This window comes from Rhinolophus sinicus, chromosome 1 (genome assembly GCF_057876585.1).
Source record: "Rhinolophus sinicus isolate RSI-liver-muscle chromosome 1, RSI-T2T, whole genome shotgun sequence".
In the NCBI taxonomy this organism is placed as follows: Eukaryota; Metazoa; Chordata; class Mammalia; order Chiroptera; family Rhinolophidae; genus Rhinolophus; species Rhinolophus sinicus.
Genome location: NC_142501.1, coordinates 158,052,952 through 158,077,756, shown reverse-complemented (window position 1 = coordinate 158,077,756; position 24,805 = coordinate 158,052,952). Strand labels below are relative to the sequence as shown.

At 36.4% G+C, this 24,805-nt stretch overlaps 1 protein-coding gene across 3 annotated transcripts in view; it reads left to right on the top strand.

The window, feature by feature from the left end:
- Positions 1 to 23,817, top strand: part of RASSF6 (Ras association domain family member 6) — a 55,799-nt gene extending 31,982 nt beyond the window's left edge. For all 3 annotated transcript variants that reach the window (XM_019720835.3, XM_074324461.2, XM_074324460.2), the window contains 8 exons: positions 1,131 to 1,270; positions 6,248 to 6,345; positions 7,725 to 7,909; positions 11,259 to 11,360; positions 11,668 to 11,719; positions 19,153 to 19,271; positions 19,387 to 19,484; positions 19,586 to 23,817. In XM_019720835.3, coding sequence (XP_019576394.3) covers positions 1,131 to 1,270; positions 6,248 to 6,345; positions 7,725 to 7,909; positions 11,259 to 11,360; positions 11,668 to 11,719; positions 19,153 to 19,271; positions 19,387 to 19,484; positions 19,586 to 19,661 — 870 coding nt within the window. In that variant the 3' untranslated portion in view covers positions 19,662 to 23,817. The remainder of the gene's footprint in view (positions 1 to 1,130; positions 1,271 to 6,247; positions 6,346 to 7,724; positions 7,910 to 11,258; positions 11,361 to 11,667; positions 11,720 to 19,152; positions 19,272 to 19,386; positions 19,485 to 19,585) is intronic.
- Positions 23,818 to 24,805: the final 988 nt, after the last annotated feature.

The window sequence follows — 24,805 nt, the reverse complement described above, 5'->3', positions numbered from 1 at the left end:
ATGTGATCTCAAAGGTGGTAGAAAAAGCAAAACTTTGTTTCAGGTGGCTCCAAAGCAGGTTTATCTGCCAAAGAAATAATAAGCAATAACATCCATTGAGCATGTATTACATACCGGTCCTAGGAATTAGGTACTATGATGTTAATTCTTTAGAAGAAGCAGCCCAGGTTTAAATGTGTTCAGTCACTTGTCCCAGGTCACACAGCTAGGAAGTAGCAGAGCCAGGGTTCAAAGACAGGTCTGTCTGATACCAGAGTCTGGAGTATTTATTACACTCTCAAATAAGAATTGAGTCATTTATGTTTTTTTAATAATTTATTTTTCATGATAACAATAGTTATTGGATGGTTGGAATAGGACTCTTCTTAGTTTCTATATTTTCCAAATTGCCTATAATGATAACACATTACTTTAATAACAGGAAGAGCTTTACATATGTGAGAGAAAAATACATTACAAAATAAGTTCTATGGGAATGTGCTTTGGTATTAATATTTACATCCACTGACTAAGTGTTCAATATATGTCTGCTAATTTTTCTTGGTTTGCATGGAGTTTCCTTCTTTTGTTATAATATTTCCAACTTAAAAGAAAGTATTCAAATGTTACTGATTTTTTTCAAGACTATAATTTCTGTTTTATATTTTACACTGTTTTTACATACATTATTTTACTCGTTCTGCATAATAACTTTGTGAGTTAAATGTTTGCTATGCAGAAATGTGGAAAGAGCCACTAAATCTCTCACTAGCTGTTCTTCTGATTTCTAACTTAGTACCGTCTTTAATTCTACTTTAATTTTAAGTTAGAGAGAATTAGAGAATTAAACTTCCACAACTGAAAAATCACAGAGTTCGGAAAGCATTTTTAGCATACTGTGCCTTCTGATGAGCTTGTCATTATCAATATGACTTACTTCACTCATTATAGCTGTTGTCAAAACTAAAAGAATATTTCAGAAATAGAATGAATTCATAGGTAAACTGAAAAGCCAAATAATCCTACCTAGGAATTTACTTTTTTATCTATTAAGATGTCTTACAGACGTAATTTCTACACCTTCAGTTAAAATATTTACTTTCTATAAATAATACAGAAACAATGTTTGAGATGATTGGTTTCTTCTCTAGACTGAAGATGGGACACCAATTGTTGAAGGAATGTTGGACATTTTCTGGGGAGTAAAACGGCCTATACAGCTGAAAATACAAGACGAGAAACAAATCCCTTCTTGTACGGTGTTAAAGTCACCAGATGTCTTTTCCAAAAGGTAATTAAGCTCTTTTGTGTTTTTAATTCTTTAGAAGATGATCTTCATATTTATTTTATTTGTATGCACGCTTAAAGATAGGAGCTCTATTAAATGCTTATATATAATCTAATTTAATTGCCCAGCAACTATATGAAGTAGGTATGCAGAAACCAGAGCTATGAAAGTTTAGGTAACTCATGCAAAAACCCCAATTACCATGTGAAGAACTGGACCAAACCTCAGATCTACAAGGTCCAGAGCCTGTGCTCTTGACCTTTCTGCTGTACTGCTTCTCTCTTGGAAGCCTGCATTTCTTCTTTGGAAAAGACAAAATGTGAAGGCAAGATTTCAGTAGCCCTGGCCTGGTCATCAAAAATAAGGAGATAAAATTTGAATTTCTCTTCTAGGAACAAAGGGCTCTTCCTGCTTGCTGGAAACTTAATTATGTTCCACCTGATTGTCCTAACCCTGTTCAGCAGGGTACAGCAAAGTGTATTTGAACCTCAATAAATGTACAAAACAGTTCTCTGCGTGGGTGTTTGCAACTGTACCTTGAATATATAAGTTGGCTGATTTTTCATTACCCTTCACAATTTTTAGAAAAACTAATAAATATTCCCAGAAGCAATCATATGCATTAATTTTTTTTTGTTTTCATCCTCCCTCTCTCCCTTCTTCTCTTCCTTTTTTAGTCCTTGTATTTCCAACTCATTTCCCTTTTATGTATACATAAAGGTTACCAAGCCTTCGTTTCATCCATCCCCCCATCCATAACTAGATGGGCTGGAGTTCTAGCAGAAGAGATGACGGAGAGAGAGCTGCCAGGACCATTTCTGTAATCTGATCTTTGGCCATAAGCAAGGAAAACCAGAAATCATTTTGAGGGAAGCTCTGCTTTTCCTTTGGAGAAAACATGGAAGCCCTGCTATGATTTTCACCTTGCCAATCTTTCTCAGACGTGATGCTCCAGCAATTCTGAACATTTTGTAATTCTTTACGCATTCCGTGCAGCTTATTACTTTCCTGACCCTCTGCTTGGAAGTCTACCTGCTTCTCAACATCCATTTGCCTGACTCTCTTCTACCAGTCCTTTAAGATTCAAATCAGGTAACGCATTCTCCAGAAAGCCTTTTCTGACCTCTCAGTTCTGTACTAGGTGTACTGACAACTTTTCTGTATCACTTTCAGAGCATGCCATTAACTGCATGTTTATGCACCTATCTCCTCTTCTAGCCTGCAAGCTCCTCAAGGGTGAAGAGCCTGCCTTCTCCATCTTTGCTATCCCAGTACTCAGCAGTGTACGTGGCACAAGAAGAGACACACAATATAGTATCTAATGAAGTCCCCAGAAGCCTGGTAGTTAAATTACCTCTGCTCTGTTGTAAGAACTGTCTCTCCATCTACCACTTCTGACTAATCTCCCATCCAAACTAACGATTGCCAGTTGGCAAAGGGTCCAGGACTTATGGAAGAGTGGAAGTGAGACCACAGGCTTAGGCAGCTTGATGATGCCCTGTATCCCTCACCTCCAGGTACTAGAGATTTTAAATGAGAAGGAGCATCATTTAAAAGGAGAAACTACTCATGGGCCCTGCTTTTGGAAAACTGTATAAGATATGATTTGAAAAAATTATCTATCATTCTTTCTGTTACCTAAGGATTAATTTCAAAGTTCTCTGAGCCACCAGCTCCTTTTGATGCATTTTAATTATTTGATTCATGAAAACTTGATAAGTGTGGAACATAATGGGAAGATGTCAAGGAGATGTAGCAAGATGTTTGTATTCTCACATTAAGCCATTTTTATTTTGAATGGCTATCCCAAGATTTTTTTTTTCTCAAATAAAAATTTAAGAAACTTGTTCCTAGAAATCCCGAACAAGGCAATAATGATGCCTCTTCGCATAATGTGGCAGATTAATATCCTCACAAAGTACCTCCCAAGGACTCCATTTGCATTTTTCATTGTTTATCAGAATATTGCTGTGAGTCAAACAGGAATTAGTTTCAAGTTGAGAAAGAATTCCCTAGAAAATGGTCTTTGTCCTTTACCATAATAACAAGACTTAGGGGAGAATGTCTGAGGGCACTCTTTCAGTGTATCAGATCTTTCTGGTGGGTAAGAATTGTCAGAAAAAAAAGATCCCATTCCTCTCTCTTACACACACACACACACACACACACACACACACACACACACACACGCAATATTAGATTCATTCATGATTAATTACTCAAGAATCCTTTGTGGGAACCAGCTGGACATTCAGCAAGAAGGTACAGCATGATTTGGAGTGGCTGTCCCAGGGCCTTTGATTTCCTAGTGGGGTGCATAGCCACCTAAGGTACTGGTCTTTGTTTCAGTCCAATCCTAGACACCCTCACTCTGGTCACCACCCCTAAGGTAGCATTGATTTAAATTCTGCCTCAAATGAAATAGTGTAAAGAAATGGACTATTCCCTCACTCTGTAAAATGTCTCTCAGATTCCCTTTCCCATACTGGGTTTCTATGGGTACAACTTACATATCTGTTCTCACAGGATCATAGATTTGATATCTCAGAGGGTGGATGTGGAGTAAAGGGAGTGGAAATTTTTACTCAGCTGCAAGAAGGGCTGCCATCTTGTGTCTTTTACTTCACCCTTTGAGAGAATCATCAGTTTGTCATACTAGTTTGTCTTAATTATCTTTGAAGTGAGTTACACTAAGTCAGCTTAATGGGAATGGTTGAAACTCAAAAATAAATCAGTTTGATCTGTGATCATTTGGTATCCTTTATGGATTCAATTCTATGTGCAGTACATTGATCTCTCATATCTGGTCTAACTATTTTCTTTTGAAAACCTTTCATTTAAAAAAACACCACAGCTTTATTGAGGTTATTTTTGTGTGTGTGTGCCAGTTTTCATTTCTGTTTTTAATATCTTTCCAAAATCAGCTTTGGCATGTTTTGGACAAGTCATGGCAGAATGAAATAAAGAGCAGAAACTGGACAGGTGTACATTTGAATAATATTAATAGTGTTTCTTCTTTCTTACAATATGGGTGGAGAAATGTCCTCATTCTATCTGTCTGTCAAATTTCTATTTCCTTTTTCTTCTGCAACTCATTAGAAAACCTCCCCACAGTTTAAATTTGCTAATGATATACATCCTGAAGCTTGGTCAGAATAATGCAGATAGTCTCGCACTTGAGCAAGTTAAACTATTTGATATTATATAAGTTCTAACCAATTTCCTTTGGAACACTCTGGGTAACTGCCCTCAAGTTTAGTCATGTGCACAGTTGTATGCAGTGATACTTCAAATGACACAACAAAATTGGTGTAGTCTCCTAAGATAGGAGGGAGGAAAAAGGGATAAACACTTCATATATTGAACCACATTGGTCTCCCTGTATTTGTGTGACATCCCTAAGCTGTAAGAAAGTGAGGACAGTGCCAAGTCTCCCGGGGTTTCTAAGAATTTATACTACATCACTGCTCTGGCCGCTTTGGCATTCTCATGTCTCCCATACGAAATAGCATCAGGTTCCTTTGCCTTTTTAGTTTCTGCTTTTCTTTGGTATTCTGTCTTTTCCATCATTAACCCTCTTTCTATTTCCACCTCCTTTTGTTTATTAATCTTCTATATGTTGGGGAAAATGGATAATTTCATCTACCCTAAGAAAAACTACATCCTGAGTCAGGGCCTAAAAACTTCTCCTTTTAGTTAAACTTATTACTTATAGTTCTTGGACATTATGACATTTGTTTTGACTGGCTATATTCCAGGTAGTAGAGTTTACTGGGAAATTAATTAACAAATAATTAGGATTGCCTTATCTCTTTTATAAGGCTATTGTGAGGGTCAAGTAATGTAAAAGTTTTAAAATGAATTAAAAATAATTCAAAGATGAAGGGAGAAAGGATCATGGTTATTCATATTTACCACCGCTAGTATTAATAAACATTTTTTTGTTGCCACCAGAATTCATGCCACAAGTTCCCTATGGGCGAATATTTTTTTGGTCATAAGGAAACAGACATTATGGAAGAGACATTTAGTAGAACTAAGACTGGTCCCATCAGTAATAGTACCTATTAACCTAGAGCTATCCAGGAATATCTTAGATCCCTAATGGTTCTTGGCCCATCATGAAATGGATACAGATGATGGTGATTGTTACGAGGATGACAGTGAAGATGAGGATGATCATGATAATTGTTAACACATATTGAGTGCTTACTATGCGTTGGGCACTGTTTTGAGAATTTTACACAAATTAACTCAGTCTTCTCAACAACCTCATCCTAACACACTGTTACCATCTCCATTGTAAGATAAGGATGCTAAGGCATAGAGAAGATAAGTAACTTATCTAAGGCCAGATAAACATAATAAAGGTGAGCATTGGCCCAAGTGATAAAAATAAGCAGTTGCACAGTTTTATGTATTCTGGGCATTAGAATGTGTTGAAAATTGTTAGTATCCTATGTAAATTGTAGTTTTCTAGGGAAGACATTTCCATACACTTTCTTACTTTGTAAATTGCATTCTTCATAATAGTTAAGAGCTCTAAAGATAGGCACTCTATCTTAATTTGGAGCCACACTACCTAGCAATGCTTTGAATACAACAGGAATTCAATGCATGTTGGCGGAAGGAAGACTTGTATCTGAATTCTCTAAGGAACATGTTAAGATATCTGTATAACAATGGATTATGTTGGTTTCTACTAATTCCATTTACACATGTATTTTACAAGATCTGTATAACCTTGAGTTTCAGTGTAACTGAATTATTGTGTCAAGATATGCTCAAAATAAGGATGTATTTAAAACACATGCTGACCACTCTAGTATAAATATTATTTTAATAAAATTGTTATAAATTAGAGTGATATGTCTACCTATAGAGGCGCACAGTATTATATATATGCTGTAAATCTGAAAATTATCATAGACCACATTATAAATGGAATTAATGTCACTTACAAGATATATTATTTTTCAGGGGAATGACACGCTGGGGGGAATTTGATGATCTTTATCATATTAGTGAACTGGAAAGGACCCAGATTCCAGTGTCTCAAGCAATGACTTCTCAGGAAGGTCAGTGTCAAACTGTTATTAATGAGGAGATTTAAAGCATGAATCATAAATGTTTCGTGGAAATTTTACATTTCACACACTGCTACATAATAAACTCTTATTTCATATAGTTTTAAAAAGCCTCTTAGGAGCATATTAACTTACGTTGGTATAGTTCTGGCATGATGTTTAAGATCTTATTTTACTATATAAAAATATGATGATTTCTAAAACTTACATCAAGTCACTTAGATTTATTAGATTAGGGAGAGCTAATGGTTTGAATAAAGTCTGTGTCCATTTGAATAAAATTGTGTCCATTAAAAATTACTTTCCCCAAGGATTAGTATCATTTGTTATACTCAGTAGCTTTTTCTGTTACGCCATGCCTCTCAAACTAAACTCCACGTGTTTTTAGAAGTTGAATATTTTAGTTAGTTCATACTTACATAATACTGCTTCTCAGGAAGAGGCAGATATAATTGTGTCACTATTTATATTTGATGGAGTTGTTTCAAGCATTTATTTTAAAAAGAGAGAAATCTACTTGAACATCAAATGAGTTCATATCAAACTTGGCAAACCAATGGAAGGAAAATGCCAGCTCTTATGACATGTGACATCGGTAGTCATAATAATAATGATGATGTGATCGTAATGATATTATTATAATAGCTGTCATTTACTGAGACTCTACTGTCAGGCTTGATATCTATTTTACATGTATTTTGTTTTTCATATAATATATAGATATCCAAGGAGGAGCTGATGACTGAGGCCGGGGGCAGGTTCATGTCCCTGGGGAGGGGGGAGGGTGATATTACCAAGCTGGCCTCGGACAAGTGTTCCTATTGGCATCACCATTATGAATCTACCAACAACTTTCAATGTTTAGCTATTTATTTTTCAAACCATTTTCAGTTCAGCTTCCTCTGCTGTCACCGTAACAACCTAGATTCTATAACAAACATGATGTTCCTTTCAGGATTCCCTTTTCTTTATCGTATGTTCTCTTAACATCTTGTATATAAGGATGCTTCCTTAGCCCCTTGAAAATACTCCTCTAAACCCAGGGGCATCCCAACATTTTGACACCAAAGATACCATGAAAATCTACTTGCATTTAAGCACTAGTGCTAGAGAAAGATGAAATATCTCATGCCTATTTAATGATACTCTAAATACAATAGAAAATTATTTAGAATCCCCAGGTGAAATGGAACACAAACGCCACCAGAGGGCCCTATTCTTACATAAGAACTGCTATTGAGTCGCTGTTTAAAAATTAGAGTCCATTGCTTAGCTATATATTTACTTATTAAATACACATACAAATCCTCTCAGGATGCAAACAGCTGGGCGGCTAAATGATATGGATTTATCACATTTATTCTTCCCAGATTATTTATCTTATCACAACAGCACTCTGAAGCCTCATACAGATGAAGAGCCAGAATCCCCCTTGCTCTATAGAACCATGAGTGAAGCAACCCTGGTGAGAAAAAGGACGAAGCATGTAATGATGGACAGAAAAATCAGACAGGACCATAGGGCCTCTATTAATGGACACTTTTATAACCATGAAGTGAGTTACGATTCCACTGCTATCGTTTAAAATAGTGTTGTCTATTATGCTAATAATACCATTCAATTCAACCTACAATTAAAATAGTAATAATTACAATAGTAGTAGTATATTTAATATTTATTGGGTACGCTCGATGTGTTAGGTGTTAAACTACCTGTTTTAAATCAATTCTTGGTGAATTTCCTCATTAATCACTAAAACAATGCTATGAAGTAGGTACCATTATTTCCCCTATTTTACATATGAGTAAACTGAGGTTCACAGAGGTTAAGCAATTTGTCTTAGGTCACACTGCTTTTAAGTAGCAACTTTGCCCTTGAGCCCAGCTTTGTCTGACTCCAGAACCCAAATTCTTAGCCGCAGTGATGGTTGAACCCTACCTAAGTGGCAGGTCCTGTGCCAAGTAGTAGTAACACAAAAATGAGTCAGTTGATGCGTCTGCCAGCAGTGAGCTCAGGACATGAGCAAAGAAACCTGCATATCGACAGATGTCATTAGAATAATGTAAGTGCTACAACAGAGATTGGTTCTACATTTGAACATTAACATTTAAATAAAAGGAAAAGGTCAGCCACAGTTCTATTTATTCCAATAAATCCAATTTCTCATTTTGCCATGTTCCCTTCCAGTTCTTATATATACAGAGGGTGCCAAAAAAAGTGTACACATTTTAAGAAAGGAAAACTGTATTAAAATTGTAATAATATATACTGATAGCAAAAGATGAATACAAGTCATGTTTGACTTCTGCAACTACAAGAGGTGCTCAAAGTGGTTACCATCAGCGTCCAGACACTTCTGATTACGGCGAACTACTGCTTGAGCAACGTTGACCGAAGTGTCCACTTGCATACATTTTTTTGGCACCCGCAGCATATATACGTTAGTACAGTTTTTATATAAGTACAGTTGTAGTTTAGATATAATTTGCATTCTGATTCTTCACTTAATATGTGTTAAATTTACATGTGCCTTTCCATAGTGTTTTTAAGATACTACTTTGCTGAAGGTAGAAAATACATTATTTTTCTAAAACAAATATTTTTCATGTCATGTACTTTAGCAATCATTCATCCATTCATTGAATACCTATTTTAAAAGCACTTACTCTATGCCAGGCACCACTCTAAGCCCTTTAATACAAAATATTAACTCATTTATCTTAAGGTTTTTCCTGTAGAGCTTTTTTTTTACCTTATTCCTTCTTTTACAACCCTTGTAAGGGTACCAATATTGTGTCTTTGGTGACTGCTAGGGACAAACCTCCCTTCTAAATTCTTTGTTCAAATTAGACATTTTTCTGGGTCAAGAATTACCCTCCTGGCCATAAAGTAACATTGGCAACCTCCCCTCACCTCCTGCCCCACACAGATGTGCGACTACAATTGTCCTGGTTTCTTCTCAGCATTCTGCTGTGTGCGGTCAGCTTGAGGGGTTATTTGTGCTAAGGAAGGCTGTGAAAGCCACATTGTCCAAATGGGTGGCTTCCAGACGGGGTCCCCTGTGCTAAGAACAAAGTTGGCACTAAGTCGGCAGCACAGCATTGTGGTTAAATGGTTCAGTATTTCAGGGCTACAGCTTGATGACCTGATTTCAAATTCTTGTGGAGCAAAGTTAAAAATGTACTCAATTTCTTAGCCCTAGTTCCTTCATCCTTCCTACTTTACAAAATTATTGATGGGATTAAATGAAATAAAGTGAGATAAGCACGGTGGATGGCACAAAAGAAGAACTCAATTTACATTAGCCTTATTTTTGTTGCTTGAAAGAGATCAAGCTTATAGTACAGATATTTCATACAAATGTCATTCACTGCAATTTAGTAACTAGCAAAAAAGAAAACTAAAGAAAACCCCAAACCCAAAATACTCTATCAATAGGTATGCAATTATGAGCATATAGAAACTTAAATTGGTATAGGTTTTAATGTTTTTATATTGTGAAATTTATTGATAATTGCAATATTGTTAGGCTGTGGATATTAAGGCTTAGAGGCTTAGGTTGTGACATTTATAGAAAAATTGTGAATATGACTTGATCTGTGGTATATGTCTATCCATGCAGTAAGAAATAATCTTATAACAGGGTTCTATTATGTGTTTTGGCCAACCAAACAGATATTAAGAATTTCATTTGAAAATAAAATTCTGAAAAACATGATTCCAAATTCATTGTATGTTGGCACGTTAGAAGGTCTCTTGGGTCTCTAGTCCTACTCTGTTATAAATGAAATCACTGAGGCCACTTCAGGTCTCAACGTCAAATCAGTTGACAAAGTTGGACTTAGTAGACACTAGAGTCTAGGTCTCCTGAATCCTAATCTAGTGCTATTGCCAAACTCCACGAAGATATCAAACCGCCTTAACATACCCTCACCTTAGTGCCGCAGGCACATACGTTTCTCCAGGGCGCCACAGAACTCATAAGCACTGCTCCTAAGTGTCCCAGTGACTCATCCATCCATGCCTTACAATGGCCACAAACACGGAATTTTCTCATACTTAATAAAAGTTTATTCCAAACATTCTCCCTATATCTTCTGAAAACTTATTTTCATATCCAGAGTTTTACTTACGCAAATTCCATGGATATATATATATATATACTTTAATGTTTATTTACTGATCTCCCAGTATAGAGCTTATCTATCTAAGATTCCATTAAGCCACCCCAAAACCCACTCATCTCCATGATTTCTGAACCCACCCCATTTCTTCAGTCTTGGAGCACTTGGAGATCACAGACATAAATTAGATATATGGAACTAAACCTTTACTTAATGTCCTGCTATATTTTAAAATATACATTTCATTCCATTCTTCTTACATTCTGCTACCTAACGATTGAGAATGTTTTTCCTTTTTCATGATCACATGGAGTCATAGTTCCTTTGAGTGTCATAAATTATACATGGTTCAAACTAAAAACAATTTAGAATAATTATTTCCAAGCAGAAGGAAGACATGGCATGTGAGTTTGAAAACGCCTATTCTCATTATGTTTTATTTGTGTTTAGTTACAATAGTTAACTTATTTTGAAATCTTAAACTATACTGAAGAATGGTGTGATTATCTAGTGAAAGTGTTTTTAACATCTCAATATTTTACCTAACTTATTCTAGAAACAATATAAGGCTGCTTAAAAAGTAGTCATAATATTTCAACAATAGCAAAGAAAGCATAAAATAAAACACTTTTTTTAAACTGGTGACTCTGGATTGATTGATTGATTGATTATTGATTGATTGCCCAAAGAAGGCCAGTTTCAAGATATTGGCTGTTGTTAGTTTTATGTAATTTTAAGGACTTATAAGACAATCTTTTTTTTTTTTCAAATTGTTTTTAGACATCAATTTTCACTCCAGCCTTTGGATCAGAAACTAAGGTCAGAATAAACAGTAACATGAAAACTGAAGAAGTAATAAAGCAACTTCTCCAAAAATTTAAGGTAATCTTTATCACTGAACTGAGCTGTAAATATCTTGTATATAATTTAACTGTTAACACATAAATGTTCTCTTCCAAAAAAGACCTATGAACATGTAAATCTGAATTAAATATTAAGTTCTAAAGAATTATTTTCTATGTATGACACCTTTTATTAATTGTGCCCTGAGAAATTACATTATTCTCAGGCAGTAGACGTTTTATGTCTGAAAGTGAGGAAATGGATACATAGTTTGCTCATGGTTGGCTTAGAAAACATCATATGAGAACAAAGAATTCATGTCTGTTCATTTTTTTTCCACTGACAGATTGAAAACAGTGCCCAGGATTTTGCACTTTACTTTATTTTTGCAACAGGAGGTAAGCAAGCTTGATTACTCTTTTTACATGACTCTAGTGGGTTATAGATTTCTGCCCACTGGGAAGGCAGAAGAGCAGTTTCCCTCATTCTGTGGAAGAAAGGGAGAGAAGGAAGAAGTGAGTGAGGGGAGGGTATTTTAGAAGGACCAAAGAATAATGGCTCTTAGAAGAGTTTATAATATGAAAGAGATTGCATTTTGGCCAAACATTCAATTATCTGAATGGTGATCAAAGCCCTGGAGAATTCATGGAAGTTACCAGGAATTGTTAAGCATTGACCTGTGTACTCCCTTCCTTTTTGCTTTCCCTTCTCACTCTAAATCTTACTAGAGTCATCCTTGCATACCATTTTTCTTTGATCTTGTTATCATTATCTTTTTCTTAGTAGTGTGTCTGACAAATGTGTCAGGAGTGTTTCTCTTCCTCAGTAGAAGTTATTGGTAGGGAGTAAAAGGTTAGAAGGAGGGCATTGAGAAGGCCCTATATGTGGGGTGCTAGGAGCAGGGAGTGAAAGAGATTAAAGAAAACATAAGGTGATACTAAAATTTTTTAAAACTTCAAAATTGAAAAAATTTAAATGTTAAATTGTTGAAGTAGCCCAGGTTGTAATTTAAGTGTCAGAATGTTTAAGCCAGAAATGAATAGAAAAAAATATTAATAATACATTTTAATGTCAGACTACCTATAAGAACATGAAAGAATAATCTACAAACATATACAAAATTAAGCCCTTATAATTTAAAAGTTTAAACATAAGAAATATATGTAAATTTTTGAAAATTCTAATAATTTATATATATTCATACTCTCATTTAGGAAAAAAATTGAAAAGTATAAAATAAAGATAGAAACAGTGAACTATATAAAAATATAAAAGATATCAACAGAATATTATGAAGAACATTAGAAAAAAGATTAATACCTGCAATACAGAAAAGTTCTTGCAAAATGATAACAAAATGACAACCAACTCAATAAAAATAGAAATAAATATGACAAAGGAATTCAAAGAATAAAAAATTAAAATGACTAATAAATATTTTTAGGAAAAGTCTTAAACTCAAGGAAATAAAAGGATTTTAAAAATGCAGTAGTCAAAGAAATACAAGTTCAACCCAAAATGTAATATTATCTTGCACTTATCATATTGGCAAAATGTTTTTAAGTGATTCTACATATCGCTGATGTAGATAAGGGTAAAGGGTACTTTCATTCAATTTTGGTGAAAATATGACTGTCTTTGCTTTTTCAGAACTCATTCTAACTAACAGTCTTTATTAAAATTTACAGTATACATATCTTTTATCCTAGAATCCCACTAGTGGGAATTTATTTCATAAAAATAGAAGGCCTAGTACCTACAGATTTATGTGCAAGGCTGTTTACAATGACAAAAAGATAAAGACAAATTTACCAGCTATAGAGGAATGATTGAATAAGTGATTATTATTCACACATTAAATAGAATGAGTTAAATTTATACCAGCTGAATGGAGGAAGTTCTATAATATATATTAAGTGAAAAATGCAAGATGCCCCAAAATGTATATCTATAACCCATTTTTGTAAAAGAATTACACATCCTTATTTAACTATGTGGTATGTATGATCATATGATCAGGGAGAAAGATATGTAAATACCAAGCCATTAACAACAATAACCTAGTTAGTGTGTTAGGGAGAGAGATGCAGAAAAGAGAAAGGGAAGGCAGAAAAACACAAAAGCAAAACAACACACTAAATCATGTTGTTTTTTAAATATGTCTACAATAAAAACAGAGTATGATATTACCATCTTTTGTGTGTTTGTGTGCACAAAGAAATATAGGAAGGGATGGCCACTCAGTGGGTAAGGCTAATTGTCTCAGAGTTCTAGGATTCTAGGTGATTTTTACTTTCTTCCTTATACTTTTATCTGTAGTTTCAATTATGCGTGTGTGTGTGTGTGTGTGTGTGTGTGTGTGTGTTAACCTTATTGAGGAATAATTTGGAATAATTTTATATATTGTGTATATACATATATATAATTATTGTATTATATATATGCAAATATAATTGTATATAATTAAAGTGTACAACATGATGACTTAATACATATATACATTGTGGAATGATTACCAAGATAAAGATAAGAAACACATCCATCACTTCACATAGGTAACCTCTTTGATTCTTGTGCTAAGAATGCTTAAGATTTATTCTCAGTAACTTTCAAGTGTACAATACCATATTATTAACTAGTCACCATGTTATACATTAAATCCTCAGAACTTATTTTTTTAATAACTGAAAAGTTGAACCTGTTGACAGAGATCATACCATTTCCCCTCCCCAACAGCATGTATTATTTTTAATAAACACAAAAAGTCTGTCTTCACTCTAAAAATACAATTCTTTAAAATTTCACCTGTGAAAATTGTTTTCTTTTCTATTTTTTATCAAAATTCAGACATGAAAGCAAAAACTGAAGATAATCATAATCAGTACCTTTTAGGGACCATAAACAGAAAAGAATGCAACACATAGTACCTGCCTGGGTAGTGACATGGAAAATGAAGATGGGTGCATTTTGACAACTTATATCTACTAAGCCCATGATCTATAATCATGTTTCTCAAATTGTAGTGTATTTCAGAATCACCTAGAGAGTTCGTTTAAAATACAAATTCCCAAGTCCTTCCAGATCGAGGGACAGTCTAGGAATATGTATTTCTAATAATTATTTGTGATTATGAAACAAAATAGTGAAGCAAAAAACCTTGCTGTATAATATCAAGAATGGAACAAACTGAAGATGCAAAAATAAGTTAACGTAGATGTAGAGGTCAAAAGAAGATTCTTGTGGGGTAATGAGAGGAGCTAAATTGTCGGGATTCCTTATTGCTTCAGAAACGGTAGAGGAATAAGAGAGGAGATCCAAGATGGTGAACTAGATAAACACTGTGCCTGCTTCCTTCTATGAACACATTAAAATTATAAAACAACTAAATTATAGAACAATGAATCTGGAGAATCATCTGAAGCCTAGCTGAACAGAAGTTTTATAAATAACGATGTAAAAAGAAGTCACGTTGAGACTGGTAGAAAGGGCAGAGACACAAAACAGCTATTCCCAAACCTCCGTGTGGCGATTGAGAACCACGAGGGATATCTCGGCCATGGAAGTTCCCTCCAAAGGAGCTAGAGATCCCAGCTTCACACCAGTCTCCCCAGCCTCGCATACTGCTGCCGGAAAGAGGAGCCCCCACAACATCTAGCTATGAAAAACTGAGGATTCTGACCCTCTGGGTGTGACAGAAGGATGCAGGAAACCCAGACATCCTCTTAAATGGCCCGCACACAGATGCACTCACTCGCAAGCACTCACCTTGGGTTCCAGCGGAGGGACAGAAACCTGGGGGTGTTGGAGACATACGGTGGGCAGAGTGAGGTATGTGGTTTTGTGGCAAGGTCTGGAGGAAAGTCAGCATTTTCCCTCTGTGGGGGTCCTTCTCCTGGGCAGCTGGCAGGCAGACGCCATCTTTCCTGTGTTGAGCCCGCCCCCACAGGCCAAATCTGAATTTGATTGGCCTGGTGAGCTTCACTCACTCCATTTGTTGACTCACTGGGATCCCGCCGCTCCCAACTCACCCAACACCAGCGGCACGTTCTCCAAGAGCAGCCAGCTCCACCCACATTGTCCTCTTTCTTGGAAAACTATCAGAGTCCAAGGGCCCCAAGCAGGCAGTGACTGGCCTCAGTGTGCTCTGAGACTTTTGCTGAGAAGCTTCAGGCTCAGCACAGACACCAAACCAGAGTCTACATTAACCTGGTGACCACACTCTTCCCACTCTACTGACTCCCTGAGATCCTGCCTCACCCAACTTCTATACTGCACAAGACTTTATCAGTGGCTGAAACTTAAGAGAGCAAGCAGGTGGCAGCAGACCTCGGACATCCTGGCTGTCATGTGGGGTGGCAGGTGGGGTCTCTTCTGGGCTCTCTGTCCCCACATAAGAACGCAGGACATGGTGAGGCCAAAAAGGAATACCCATGGAGCCATAGATAGGGGAGTCATACTACTATATTCTCACTGGGGGCACTGTAGTCTCACTGGAGGCTGGATCCACACTGTCTGCAACCCGCCATCCTAACTGCAATCTATGCTTGCCAGCTCAACCACCATCTTCTTGCTAGCCCCCATTTTTTGCTAGCGTAGCCACAGCAGTTATATTAGTGGCCAGTGGCTCACTGGTTACAGCTGACGGCCAACTAGCCACAGCTGATGGCCATCCAATCACAGTTGATGGCTATTTACTACCGAGTGAGCACCTTTCCACATGAGGCCAAGAGCGTGGAAACTGACCTTCTGACTCTGTCCCCACACTGGCATTTTGTGAAGCTGCCTCAGCCCCGGTATTGGTGGCAGACATCCTCAGTTCACAGTGTGGCCTCTCCCATGTGCCTCCAAGCTAGCAGGCAGTGAAAAACTATAGATTGCTTCGTAGTGTCTACCAGTTCCTGGCCAGTCACAGGTAGTGGTAACCTGGAGCCCCTCATAAGAAGCCTCAGAATCAGTATAAATGGAGGTTGGCTTCAGACTACAGCAAAGCACAGCCCAATTATCCTGACAAGCATCACATCCAAATGGTGGTCTCACCAGGGACCACAGCCTGCTGGGCTGAATTCCACTCAGTGGGGTAAGCATCCAGAACAATTGCCTGTAAGCTGGGGATGTGGTCAAACCCCACAGCCAATCAGCCTGATGGTCATTCATACCCACTGACATGCCCATAGTAATCAAGGCTCAACTATAACAGGAGGGCATATACAACCCACACAAGGGATACTCCTGGAGCACTTGGAACAAGTGACCAGAGAGACTGTGCCAGGGCCCCACAGGGCACCTACTACATAAAACCACCTGGCAAACACTGGGAGACGTACAGACCTACCTAATACATAGAAACTAACAGTGAGGTTGCCAAAATGAGGGGGGAAAAAGAAATACATCCAAAATGAAAGAACAGGAGAAAACTCCAGAAAAAGAACTAAATAAAATGGAGGCAAGCAAACTACCAGATACAGAGTAAAAAACAATCATTATAAGGATTTGTTCAAGGAACTTAATGAGAACTTCAACAAAGAGATAACAAGCATAAAAAAGGAAATAGAGACCATAGAAAAGAACCAAACAGAGTGAAGAATACAATAACTGAATGAAGAATGCACTAAAAGGAATCAAGGGCAGACTAGATGAAGCAAAGGATAGAATCAGCAATTTAGAAGACAAGGTAGCAGAAAACACCCAATCAGAATAGCACAAAGAAAAAAAGCATTTTAAAAAAAATGAGAATAATTTAAGAGCCCTCTGGGACAATATCAAGTGTAACAACATTTGCATGATAGAGGTACCAGAAGGAGAACAGAGAAAGCAAGGGATTGAGAAGCTATTTGAAGAAATAATGACTGAAAACATTCTTAACCTGGAAAATGAAATAGACATACAAGCCCAGGAAGTGCAGAGAGTCCCAAACAAGATGAACCCAAACAGGTCCACCCCAAGACATATTATAATTAAAGTGGCAAAAGTTAAAGACAAAGAGAGAATCTAAAAGCAACAAGAGAAAGGCAACTAGTAACTTTCCATAAGATTGTCAGCTGATTTCTCAATAGAAACTTCGCAGGCCAGAAGGGATTGGCATAAAAACATTCAAACTGATGAAAAGCTAGGGCCTACAACTGAAAGTACTCTACCCAGCAAGGCTATTATTGAAAATTGACAGACAAATAAAGAGATTCCCAGACAAAAAAAAACAACAAAAAAAAACTAAAGGAGTTCATCCCCACCAAACCAGTATTATGAGGAATGGTAGAGGGACTTTTTTAAAATTAAAAAAATAATAATAATGATCAAAAATATGAATAATAAAAGGGGCAATAACTACATGTCTATCAACAATCACTTTCAATGTAAATGGATTAAATGTCCAATCAAAAGTCATAGGGTGGCTGAATGGATAAGAAACCAAAACCCTTACATCTGCTGCCTACAAAAGACTCACTTCACATTGAAAGACACACACAGACTCAAATTTAAGGGATAGAGAAAGATATTTCATGAAAATGGAAACAAACAAACAAAAACATTGGGGAAGCAATACTTATACCCCCCAAAATACACTTTAAAACAAAGACTGTAACAAGAGCCAAAGGACCCAGTAATCCCACTTCTGGGTACCAGTATTTATCAGAAGAAACCCAAAGCACTACTTCACGGGGACGTGTACATCCATATGTTCATTGCAGCACTATTTACAATGGCCAAGATGTGGAAGCAGCCTAGGTATCTGTCGATGGAAGAATGGACAAAAGAGGAGGTGGTACCTATATGCAATGGAATATTGCTCAACCATGGAAGGAAATGGAGTCTTGCCATGTGTGGCAGCATGGATGGACCTGGAGGGTACAGTGCTGAGAGTATGTCAGACAGAGAAAGACAGATGCAATTTTATTTTGCTGTATGTGGAATTTAAAGAACAAAATAAACAAACAAACAAAACAGAAACAAACTCATAGATATAGAGAATATTTTGATGGTTGCCAGATGGGAAGGGGATTGGGGAAGTGAGTGACAAAGGGGAAGGGATTAACAAGTACAAGTTGGTTGTTACAAAGTAGTCACAGGGACATAGGATGTAGCCTAAGGCATATAGTCAATAATATTGTAATAACTATGTACGGTGTCAGGTGGGTACTAGATTTATCAGGGTGAAAAAAGTGAAGGGAGTAAGAAGTACAAATTGATAGTTACAAAATAGTCATGGGACTGTGAAGTACAGAATATGGAATACAGTAAATAATATGGTAATAACTATGTATAATGCCTGGGGGGGTACTAGAATAGGCAGGGTGATAACTTTTTAAATTATATAAATGTCTAACCATTATGCTGTACACCTGAAATTAAGATATAATAATTCTGAATGTCAACTGTAATTGAAAAATTTAATAAGGGCAGGAGGAAGTTGAAGGTGAATAAGAGGTCCAAATTGCCAGGTATTAAACAGATAAGTCACAGGGATGTAATGTACAGCATAGGGAATATAGTCAATAATAACTTGGTAGTGTGGTAAGGTGTCAGATGGTTGCTGGACTTATGGTGATCACTTCTTTAGGCATATAAATGTTGAGTAACTATGGTGTACATCTGAAGCTAATATAATGTTGTATGTTAGCTATATTTTAATAAAAACCTTTTTAAAATTGAAAGAAATCTACTTTTAGCTCATTTAAAGATTTTAATTTTAACTTAACTCTTTTGAGCGAATGCCTCCTATTGCATGTTCTTCTTTCAAAGCAAGCTAAAGAAAGAAAATGAATGGATAAATTATCTTTCTTCTTTTTCTTTAATATGGACTCCTGATGTAGTTGGTTCTTGGTTTCCTTTGCAGAGCAGAGACGGCTAAAGAAAACAGACATTCCACTACTGCACAGGCTCCTACAGGGACCATCCAAAAAGAATGCTCGCATTTTCCTCATGGATAAAGATACAGAAGAAATTAGCAGTGATGTATGGACACCATCATCCTAAATCTCTCTTTGCTTACCCCTGACTCAGACCCTCTGACATAAATTTTCTGCTTTCTTTTGTGTTTGTGTGTGTGTGTGTGTGTGTTCTTTTTCAGGTGGCTCAGTACATTAACTTTCATTTTTCTTTCCTGGAATCCATCCTTGAAAAATTAAACGAAGAAGAGAAAAGAGAGATTCAAAGAATAATAACAAGGTAAGTCAAGAGTAAGCAAAGTAGGTGCTCACTCCTTTAATAAGTGTAATGCACAAAATGTGTCCAATTTTTAATACTCTTTTTCTCCTTTTCATTTTCAGGTTCAGTACAGAAAAAGCTATTATACTGCAATGTCTCCAAAGTAAACAAGTAGTAAAAACAGAGACGACAGTTTAGTAGTATAGGCCACTATTGCTAAAACACTTCAACAAAATTAGAGATGTTACTACTTGATGAATGCACACATTCTATATTGCATTCATACAACTACATATGAACTTTAATCTGTAGAAAATTGAATGTCGTAACAGCTTGTCTCTGAGATGATGAGGTAAACTAGGGTTCATAATTGGACTAAAATGAGCTTGAATTTAGTTTCAGTAACTGAAATAAACTTGGATACTGTGTATTCCAAATAGTTTTTATAGTGGAACACTCAATGAACTTGAATTTAAATAGCATCTTCAGATATTATGCAGTTTAAATTTCTTTTAGCTTGAACTGTCAAGAGAACTGGAATATCATCAAACAACTCTAGAAAATAATTCAGAACTAGCAGCTGCCAACTCGTGAAATAAAACAGAAGCGTATTCTTACCCCCTCCAAGGAATCTAATGGTGACAGTGTTTTACTGCTCCTTGAAAACTCTAACATTTTCATAAAATCTAGGGCTGTCTTTCTGTGGGTAGGCAACTTTTGGCTATCTGTAACATAGGAGCTCTCTGTCCTTTGGAAAGGAAAAGATTGTGGACACTGTTAAGAAATCCAAAATGTAATTTTCTCAACCTGAGCCTTTCGTTTTGCTCTATTCTATGATAACGTCCAAAACTATGCTTACGCTTTTTTCTTTTAGGTCAGTTGAACTAGTTTATTTTTCCAAACAAATATACCACAGAGACTTAGTATATTTAATCTGCTAGAACAAGATTTAGCCCTTAATAACCATTGTTACTGAATGAATACAAAGGATAAAACAAAGCTTTAGTAGCTGAAGCTAGATAGGGAATCCAGATTGTTGACTTTTTTCTCCAAGGCATCTCATTCCATAAGGTAATGCTCAAGATACTTACAAGTCTGCTAAACCAATCTGAAAGGAAAAAAAAAAAAGAAGCACTGAAAGTGCCACAAGTACCATCTATGATTTTATTTATGAACTCTTTATCAAAATGGCGTTATATGCAGCTTTCTTCCATTCTCTAAACTACTTCCATTTGCATTTCTCATAAGCATTGTATTAAATTGTTGGATTACATTACATGTACTATATGGGATAATGTTGTATGTACAAAGCCCAGTTGGAAGATTAATTATCAAAATATGAAACTTTTTTAAAAAAAAGGTATTACTTCTTAGTGTCACCAAAACCTAAACTGGATGAAAGGAAAAGTGTGCTGTGATCTTTTTAGTCCTAGGAAATCTCTTTTACTGAGTAAAACAGAGGTTTGATCATTATTCTTCATTTATGTATTAATAAGAAAAGACTCATCTCACTAGAATAAGGCAAATACAATAGTTAAAACTCACTGAATTTATAAAAAATTTAACTTAACAGCAAGTACCTGCCATAAACATGACAAAAGATTCATGTTGAATATATTGAAAGTCTACAAAATACACCAGAAAAATACCGAGTGTTGAATGGGGGGTGGGGGTGGGGGGCACAAATGGCATGCAAAATAAAATCAAAGAAGAAGAAATGCCAATGGCTACTAAGTATGTGACAAAAGTTATATCTTTACAGTGATCAACTGTATTAGTCTGTGTCCAATCAAGAGACAAAAACTATACAGTAATTTAAACAGGGGGTGTTTAGTATAAAGAATTATTAAGTGGTGTTAGGAGAGTAGCTACTCATAAAAGGTCAAAAGAGGACTCTAAATGGTAGCCTAAGGCTGAGCGAGAGTACTCCAAAAAATGAAAAACTTGGAATGAGGGGTTCAGAATTCACTAGAGAAGCTGTGGTTGCGGGCCACTGGATAGAGAAGTTCACGGGTTGCCCAGGCCAGAGCAGAGGCACAGTCATAGGGCAAGCAGAAACAACCCTCCGGCGTGCAGACCAACCTGGGCAGATGGGCAGGTGTGCAGAGAGACTTGTGCAGAGAAGCTTCACTGCAGGTGCAAGCCTCAGATTATATAGGGCCTATGTCTGGAGGTCCCCAGGAAACAGTTTGGGGGAGCAGGCAAGCCAAGGCTGAAGGGTGGGCACAAAGATGGAGTCAGGGGTACTGCTGCAAGTGCTGCTAGAACGGGGAGGTGCAGGGGCCTCCTTTGAAAAAACCTAGTACAACTTTGTGTATGACTCGGGCTGTGGCATCCTCAAGGCTTCATGAGACAAAGGTCGGCCATGTGGCTCACTAGATGGCCAGCCCCACACAGCCCTCTCTGGGAACAGGCACCTAGTTGAGGAGAAGATACAAAGAGCAATGATTTAAGCTAGGGTACAGGCCTGCACTAGGTTTCCAGGCAGGGCCACCACAAACCAAATAAAAAACTGGAAAAGGGGTTGGGGAAATAAAGGCTAAAGAAAGCTGCACCCTACAAGCAACTAGCACTGCAGAAACCACACTGGAGAAAAAAAAAAGTCAGCTTCCCAGGAGGCAGACCAGCCAGTCCTTAGAAATCAGGAAAGACAAACTTCATCCTACAATGTTTCTCTAGTTCCCTTTACTGACAAAGCATGACATACAAGCTGCAAAGAAAACATTTAAAGGGTCCATATCCATTTCACAGAGCTGACAGCGAAGAATGAATTTGGAGTGTAGAGGCAATAAAATAACTGGCATGTCAACAAAACACAAAGTAAAGTGAAATATACTTTTGGTCTATTAATTTATAAAGATTAAGAAATGATAATATTACTCAACAAATTACAATGAGATGGGCTTTCAAACTATTAGTAGAAATGCAAATGTATACAATTTTTCTTGAAAACAACTGAACAATAAGTTCATCCTATAATTCTACTTTTAGAATCTTATATTGAAATAATCAGACATACAAAGATATTATGCAAAGATACTTACTATATTCCTCCTTATTGTGATAAAAAGAAGTAAATTGCCTACATTTTCAAAAATAGAAAGATTAAAGGAAAGAAGCATTTATCCCATAGAATGTTATGCAGCTATTAGAATTGTTTCCAAATAAATTTTAATCATAGGAGTAAATTCTCCTTGTGTATCTAAATAAGAATATACACACAAATATTCCCAAATATTTACTATCCCTAAAAATATGTGTTTGTACGTGTGTAAACACTAATTTTTGTAAATACAACTCACAAACTAAAAACAACATGTTAAATGTGGTTATGTCTGGATTGTAGAATTATAGGTAATTCACCTTTTTGCTATGCTTATTAAATATTCTCTAATGAATGTGTTACTTTTTTAAATCAGGAAATAGAAAAGTTATTATTAAAATATTACCAACAAAAAGTAGCAAGTCATGCAAATACAGAGTTCTACTAGATGCAAAAAAGTTCAATTAAATTATTTAAGTGTGACATTAGCATCACTTGTGTGGTAGTTTTAAAATTATCTATAAAGTCTTTCATACTCCTTCTTTCTAGAGGTATAGCCTAATTTTCCTTATCTTGCAAGTGGATTGGACTCAGTGACTAAATTCTAGTGAATAGAGGAAAGCAGAACAGGGCAGTGTGCAACTTTGGAGACTAGGTCATAAAAGTCACTGTGGCGTCCTCCTTGCTCACTCTCAAGGATCACTGACCCTGAGGGAAGCCAACTGCCACGTTCAGAGCAGCCCTGGGGAAAGGTCTACATGATGAGAATGGAAGAGACCTTTTGCCAAAAGCCAGCAAGGAATTGAAGCCTCCTCTCCACAGCTATTCGAGTGGGCCATGTGCTAGCTCTAGTCAAGCCTTCGGATGATTACAGCCCTGTCTAATAACTACAACTTCCTGAGAGACCCTGAGCCAGAAAACCCAGCTCAACCACTCCAGATTCCTGATCCTCAACAATTATATAAGATAAGAAATGTGTGTTGTAGTACCCTACTAAAGTTTAGGATTAGTTCCTCCACAATAGATAACTAATCCAATTTCTGAGACAAAAATCTGTTCACTTCAGAGTCATCTTTGCATATAGAAGACTGTAAACTTCTGTCACAAAACAATTTATCCTTGTTTCAGATGGTCCAAATATTTCACCACCAGTTACATAGTAGTTCAAATTCAATTCCAGATAATGTTATATTTATTAATGGTAGAGGACCTGTCACATCTATCTTTGTATGTACCTAATTTGCTGTACCTAATTGTTGTGTCTTGTGTACAGAATATGCTCCATAAATATCAGTTGAATACAGAACTGAACGAATTAGTGAATGAGTGAATAAAAGACAGAGCGAATGAAGTATCTCAAACACTTTTGTAAAATTCCCTGGATATATGCCTCTTTTTTCACAAATCTGATCTAGCAGCTGAAGAAATATGTACAGAATCTGTTCTATATGGTTTTCCCTAATATGATGGTATATTTTATTATCTCTTGGCTGTATGAAATATTCAGTTAGACAGTGTTACTATGGAATTTTATTTAGGGCTGTTCAGATTGGTTTCAGGGACTGAAGGGGAAAGAAGTCCAATTGCAAGGCAGTTGATGAGGTGGAAAAGATGGCAGATGTATCTACTGGGTTGGCATATCTACATATGAACGGAACAAAAGAATATGATGCAGTTAGACAGGACAAAACTCTTCAGTGGCATCAATTTGTCTTCTAAATTAATAATAAGAGCTAACACCTAATAGATTGAGCCATTTGAAATTGTTGATATTTGATCTAAAAAGCAGCAATTTAATATTGTGCAAACTAATAGCACTTACCATTTGCCAACCACTATTTTAAGCGCTTTACATATATCAACTCATTTAATGTTTATTATAGTACCGTAAGGAAATTGCTCTTTCAACCCAGTTTTGAAGATGATGAAAGTAAGCCATGAAGATGGTAGGAGATTTTCTAAAGTCTTTAGTAGAAGAGGTAGATAGAATTTGAACCTACGGCTCCAGAATCCACACTTTTAAACATCAAAATATGACCTCACCTTAAATCATACTCCCTCAATCTGGCATTCTTATGTTATCCCTATTTGTAAAATGGGAATAATAGTGTCTACCTCATGGGATTTGTAGAAGTTATAGGACTAATATTAATACATGTAATAACACAGTATGATAGTACAGGGCTGGCACTTTGCACAGGAGTGTGTTATAAACATTAGCTGTTATAATTAAACTACAATATGTCCCCACCCATTATTGTAGCCCTATCTTCCACTAAGTCTTATGCCCACAACTACT